This window comes from Giraffa tippelskirchi, chromosome 8 (assembly GCF_054371585.1).
Source record: "Giraffa tippelskirchi isolate mGirTip1 chromosome 8, T2T-mGirTip1v1.2.pri, whole genome shotgun sequence".
NCBI lineage: Eukaryota > Metazoa > Chordata > Mammalia > Artiodactyla > Giraffidae > Giraffa > Giraffa tippelskirchi.
Window position 1 is genome coordinate 113,133,175 of NC_137282.1, and position 6,385 is coordinate 113,139,559.

The 6,385-nt window shown below is 57.8% G+C and overlaps 1 protein-coding gene across 1 annotated transcript; it reads left to right on the forward strand.

Annotated features, from left to right (window-relative positions):
* The first annotated feature begins 3,507 nt into the window (after positions 1 to 3,507).
* On the forward strand, positions 3,508 to 5,976 carry NKX2-5 (NK2 homeobox 5). Its single transcript, XM_081517724.1, has 2 exons — positions 3,508 to 3,838; positions 5,336 to 5,976. The coding sequence occupies exons 1-2, from the start codon at positions 3,508 to 3,510 to the stop codon at positions 5,974 to 5,976; spliced, it is 972 nt and encodes a 323-aa protein (XP_081373850.1).
* The last annotated feature ends 409 nt before the right edge of the window (positions 5,977 to 6,385 follow it).

The following is a 6,385-nucleotide window of genomic DNA, read 5'->3' on the forward strand; positions in this document are numbered from 1 at the left end:
CGAAAAAGTGCTAATGTTCATTTATCAGGGGGCCTGCCGGGGACTCCCACGAGTTGCGATTCTTTCCAAAATATAAACACGGGGCGAGCGTCCCAGACAGAAATCCCCATCTGTTTCCCCGGCGCGGGCCGAGAGCGAGGCGTTGTTGAAGATAAAGCCAAGGATAACGCCGCCTGTCTCCAATGGACGTCTCCCTGGCGCATTAATGACATTCCCAGTGATAGTTCCAGCTTATCTTTCAATTAATCATATATACCTTTTGCGGCCGGCCATGCAGATTGCAGGAAAGCGGGGGCCGGCTCAGGCCTCTCCGATCGCTTTTCAATTAATAATATTTTATGTGCGCAGAACGCTCTCCAGTCGTCCTGAAATTTGGCTCATCTTAGAGCACCGACTCTTTAAAAGGCAAGGAAATGGATAGATTTTCGATCTCTCCTGTCTGCCCCCTTTTGTCTTTCTCTCTGTCTCTGCCTTTCTCTGGACTGAAGGCTGTTTGTTTGTCCTGCTAGTTTGGCCAAAGTGCGGCTTAGAGAGGCGGCCAGGTTGGGTCAGTCGCCCTTGGGAAGGAAGATGCATCCCTGGTGGGAAGAATCAAGTTTCCCCCCTCCCCCCGCCCACCACTGCAGCTTCACTGAAAGAAAACAAAAATGTTTTTACTCAGAAACTGTGAGGACTGCAAAGAACAGTTAGGAATTACTCTTCAGTTACTCTTGGGAATTATGCTTTGTCTGCAGAGACCAACATGGGTCACCTCAATTTGGATTTTGCACGTATTTATCCAGTTTTGCCCTGTTTTCCTCTCTTTGCCAGCGCTAAGGCCTATTTTAGACCCAAGAGAAATTATTACCAGATTCACAGAGGGTGTAAGGGGTTGAAAGTTATTGATTTTGTTCAAATATGGAAGGCTTTCTTTCCTCTCCTTTTCATGACACCTGACCCACAAAACTATCTGTCAGCCTTAGGGACCCCCTCTATGCCCCAAAATAGGTGATAAATCTTCACTGCCTTGATTTGCTGAGGACATGCTGAATTTTTCTCTTCCTCCAGAACTCTTTCTTAAACACACACACACATACACACACACACAAACTAAAAACAGAGATCCCGGATGCAGCCTCAATGTCCCCCATTAAACGGTAATATTTCAGGCGTCGGCTCACACTAATCTTTCAAACTGTCATCGCCAGCCGCCCGGCCAGCCCATTCACTTAACAGCGCTCCCAGGACCCTCGCTCCCAGCTCTTTTCAGCGAGACGTTTAATTGAATCGGATGTGCCTCGTTTGCCAGACGTCACCGCCTCGGCGATAGGCATCCTCTCCCACTCCCCAAAAACATTCTTGAAAGAAGAGGTGGGCCCCCAAGCTGGGTTAGTTGAGGGCAATTACTGTACTATTGGCCGAAAGCCGTATCGAGGTAGGGCCGAAGAGAGGCCACTGATCTGTAGATCCGTCGAGGGAGAACACGGGTTGGGAGGTGGACGAATGAGGAGGGTTCCTGGGGCTTGAGACTTCTCCACATTTGAAAAAAGTCATCTCTACGAAAGATCAAGCTAAGAGTCTCAGAACCGACCGTGGGTCCCCGGCTGGAAGACTTGAAGCGGGACTCCCCCGCGGTGGTGGGGGCCTGGCACTGGCGGCTGGCGCCTACAAGCTTAGTCAGAGGGCTCCGCGACCGCTGCGGGAGGCTCCGCTCTCCTTTGCCCTGGCCCTGGGGCCGCAGGTCCCGGCAGTGCGGATTTGATGAGGGGCCGGCAGCGTCCCAGTGCTGGGCCTACGCTGGACCCCTCTCGCGCCCTTCCCAGTGGCCCTGTGCAATGGTTCCCCGTCAGGCTTGAGGGGCGCCTTGAGCGCGCAGTGCGGCGCCTAAGGCTCTGAGCCCTGTCCTTAGGCTGCCTTTCTCCCTGTGCGCCTTTCTTCTGGCCCAAATGCTTCTTCCCCAATTCCCAGCTCGTCCTGCGCCAGGAGCCGAGCCCTACAACTCTCCGTTCTCAGCGAGTCCGCGCGCTCCACCTGGACTTCCCACAGAAGCCTGAGTGGTGGGAAACAAGCCTCGCCATCGCTGGAGATAGGATGAGGCGGAGACCTTACCCTGGGGCCATTCTGTCTGCCCGGACCCTTCCTGAAATTGTACACAAAATAGAATGCCTTGCTACAGTTTTCTGGGGGTGAGGGGAAGGCCCTACAAGTTTTAATCAGCTCTTCCAAGGGACCCAGAGGGATGAGGTGGACTAGCACAGAACTAGCCCAAGATCTGACTGGGTAGATTGTTCTGAAACACTGGTCTGACGGAAGGTCCCTACTTTACTGACCCTGGGCTAAAAATTAACACCCCCTCAGGCCCTCCCCGCATTTGCCTGGCCCCCTGCCGCCGCCGCAGGGGCGCCCCACTCGGGGCCGGCCCAGAGAAATCTTGGGCGCGCTGGGTTCAGAGGAGCCCCGCCTGCCTGAGACCTAAACCTGAGCTGGGACAGAGGCCATGCAAAGGCCTAGGCAGGGAGGGCAGGTGGGGAGAAGGCGGCCAGAATGACTGGCGGGCCCTGAGAACAGGAGAGCTAGGACTCCCTAGAAGGCAGCTCTATTCCGGGAAGCTGAGTTGACCTGCTGGGATTCTGGATTTGTTTCATTATTAAGAGGAGGGTCATCTCTCTGGGAGGAGACTGGCAGTGACTGGCGCCCCCTGGAGTTGTGTTTGTGTCACTTGCAGTACGGTCAGAGGTGCTCCTCCATCCCACAACCACCCACCTCGCTCTTCAGCTTGACTCACTCCAGGAGTGCCCAGGGCCTGCCCTCTTGGGGAAAGGCCACTACGAGGCCTGTAAGTCAAGCTACACAGAATCCCAAATTGCCCAGAATGCCTCCCTCCGGCCATCACCCCAGAGCAAACTGTTTCCCCAATGCGTCTCTTCTTGTTCAGACTATTCTACCATACCGTCAGTAATAAATAAAGCCCTGCTGGCTCCTGGAAATAACTCCATCCCCGAAGCCCCACCCACCCAACCCTTCACTTCCCTATTCTGTTTCAGGTGCTGAGGAACATTTCCTCAAATCCCAGATCCACCCAACCCGGCCTAAAGGTCGGATTCGGAGAATAATCGCGTACTTTCCTATGCATGCATCCTAGTAGGATTTTCAGGCTAACGCTAAGGACGAATCTTAGGCTGCAGGAGCGAAAAGAGTCTTCCAAATGCGTCGCGGCCCCTTTAAAAAGCTCAGCGGGATTTTTTTTTTTTTTTTTTTGAGCCGTTTGACTATATTAGGTGACACGAAAGTGCTCATCGCTCCTGTCAACGAGGCCCCCGGCCCAATGGCAGGCTGAGTCCCCCTCCTCCGGCCTGGTCCCGCCTCTCCTGCCCCTTGCACCCCTCACTACCTGCCGCCTGGCCACATCCCGAGCTGGAAGGCGGGTGCGCGGGCGCGCGGCGGGCACCATGCAGGGAGACTGTCAGGGGCCGTGGGCAGCGCCGCTCTCTGCCGCCCACCTGGCGCTGTGATTCGCGCGCTGCCACCATGTTCCCCAGCCCCGCGCTCACGCCCACGCCGTTCTCGGTCAAAGACATCCTGAACCTGGAGCAGCAGCAGCGCAGCCTGGCCGCCGGGGAGCTCTCGGCGCGCCTGGAGGCCACTCTGGCGCCCGCCTCCTGCATGCTGGCCGCCTTCAAGCCCGAGGCCTACGCTGGGCCGGAGGCCGCAGCGCCCAGCTTCCCCGAGCTGCGCGCCGAGCTGGGCCCCGCGCCCTCGCCCGCCAAGTGCGCGCCTGCCTTCTCAGCCGCCCCCGCCTTCTATCCGCGTGCCTATGGCGACCCCGACCCTGCCAAAGACCATCGAGCCGATAAGAAAGGTGAGGAGGAAACCCGAGCTCCTTCTCCTCTCTGGGATAGCTTTCGTCCCCAAACCTCGCGGCCGAGAAACTCTGGCGTGAGTACAGAAGAGGCGAGTGCCTGAGCGGATGGTAGAGCAAAGGGGGCTCCGAATGTGAGAAGTGAGGTTGTTGCCAGGGCCCCCGGGCGTCCAGTCGGAGGTTTAGAGGAAATGCTGAATCGTGGTTATCAGAAACACGAGAGGAAAGAAAGGAAAAAATATATATATATATATTTTTTCCGGCCTAACAAAGCCCCAGGCGCAGCAGCCCTGCTCCTGGATCTGTTATGAAGTTGAAGTTGAGCGATCTGTTTGTGGTGGACACAGTAAGAAAGATTCTCTCCCTATATTTTTTTTAAAGGTCTTCTTGAGGATCTGACCAAAACCGCTGCAGTTAAATTGCTGCACACCAGAAGTGCTTTTACGCACAATTGGAGGAGGTCTAAGACCTTCTTCTCTAGCCCACCCGTTTACCTGCGGTTTCTGGGGTCTTTCCTCCTTTGTGCTAGGAGAGTGGCGTCATTGAAAACAAGGATCTTGAATTTTAAAAAATGGGATTCCTCGGACTCAAGAATGATTTTAGCAGCTTTCTTTTTCCATAACAATTTCCTCACGCGGCCAGAGCCTAGAGGTTCTTTTCTAGAAATAGTTAGAAAATGTCTCGCGACGAAAGGCGTGGAGTAATGGAAGAGATGACTGGGGGAGGTGGCCGTATCCCCGCGCACATCCCGAGGTCCGGGGGGAGGCTGGCCGGGCAGTAGAAAATGCGCGGCGGGAAGACGGTAGCCCAAGGCGGGGTCAGCAAGAACCCGGGGAGGCCGGGGGCGCGGTTGTAGGGTCGCTGTGAGCCCAGAAAGGGTCTTGTGAGCCTACAAAGATTTGTCTACTAGCAGAGGGAAAGTCCCGGAAAGGCTGCCGGCGGGCACTGCGGCTTGAATTGGTCCATAGGGATTCGAATCCAATTCGATTTCAAGGCAGGTTCCGAGGCCGCCTGCCCACCCACTGCTTTTGGGGCGCTGCACAATTGTCGCAGCATTTGAACGGGAGCCTTCGAGAGATCACCGAACCAACTGCCTATTGACCTTCTGTTTCTTCGGTTGCCCTAATTTTGAGACAGTGTGAGGCCTAGGTCTCCTTCCTTTAACCTCGCAAACCAAAGTAGTCCTAATCTCATTCACTCCAGCGCATCACTGAGCTTTGTTTTCTTTGCTGCCTGTCTTAAGTCACTGCCCATCTGTCTCACCAGAATGTGACCTACCCGAGGACAGAGACCTCTCTTGTTCTCCAGTGCCCACAGCCGTGCCTGGCACATAGTAGGCCATCAACAAAAGCTGGCTGTCGGGCGGAAGCCGCAGCCAAGCTAGGGGCTCCAGGCGGGACGGAGGTGGCACCCACTGGGGCCCATCACCCGGCGAGAGCTCCGGGGGGTTGGGTGGCCGTGACACAGCGTCTCTCTGCTTTTCTGTTTCCCGCTCAGAGCTGTGCGCGCTGCAGAAGGCGGTGGAACTGGAGAAGCCAGAGTCGGACAGCGCCGAGCGACCCCGCGCGCGACGGCGGAGGAAGCCGCGCGTGCTCTTCTCGCAGGCGCAGGTCTACGAGCTGGAGCGGCGTTTCAAGCAGCAGCGGTACCTGTCGGCTCCCGAGCGCGACCAGCTGGCCAGCGTGCTGAAGCTCACGTCCACGCAGGTCAAGATCTGGTTCCAGAACCGGCGCTACAAGTGCAAGCGGCAACGGCAAGACCAGACTCTGGAGCTGGTGGGGCTGCCCCCGCCGCCGCCGCCGCCAGCCCGCAGGATCGCGGTGCCAGTGCTGGTGCGCGATGGCAAGCCTTGCCTGGGGGACTCGGCGCCCTACGCGCCAGCCTATGGCGTGGGCCTCAACGCCTACGGCTACAACGCCTACCCTGCCTACCCCGGGTACGGGAGCGCGGCTTGCAGCCCCGGCTACAGCTGCACCGCTGCTTACCCGGCCGGGCCGCCTCCGACGCAGTCGGCCACGGCCGCCGCCAACAACAACTTCGTGAACTTCGGCGTCGGGGACTTGAACGCGGTGCAGAGCCCCGGGATTCCGCAGGGCAACTCGGGAGTGTCCACGCTGCACGGCATCCGAGCCTGGTAGAGAAGGGACCGGTCTGGGACGCCTCCGACCGATCCCACCTCTCAAGAGAGACACTGACTAAAGAGGGGAGAGGGAGGGCTCCCGACACGATCCTGCGATCCCTCGGATGTCACACTCACTCCCACGGAGGCTTCGGAGCTTTTCCCGCCCCGTGCGCCTTTGACCCCCCGAGCGGGAGAGTTTGTGGCCAGGTTTACGCAGCTTGTGGTGAGTGAAACGGCAGCCTGGTGCCTAGCTGTAGCCCCGGGAGTGCCCTCCGAGCGCCCAGGGGCATCCCTAGCCGGCCGAACACCAGCCCATTGGGACTGGGCGCCCGGACGCAGCAGGCCTCATAACGCGCCGCCTTTCCCCAAGCCTGGGCCGGGCGCCCGGGCCCTTGCTGCCTTGCGCCTGCCCCCCGACCCCCGAC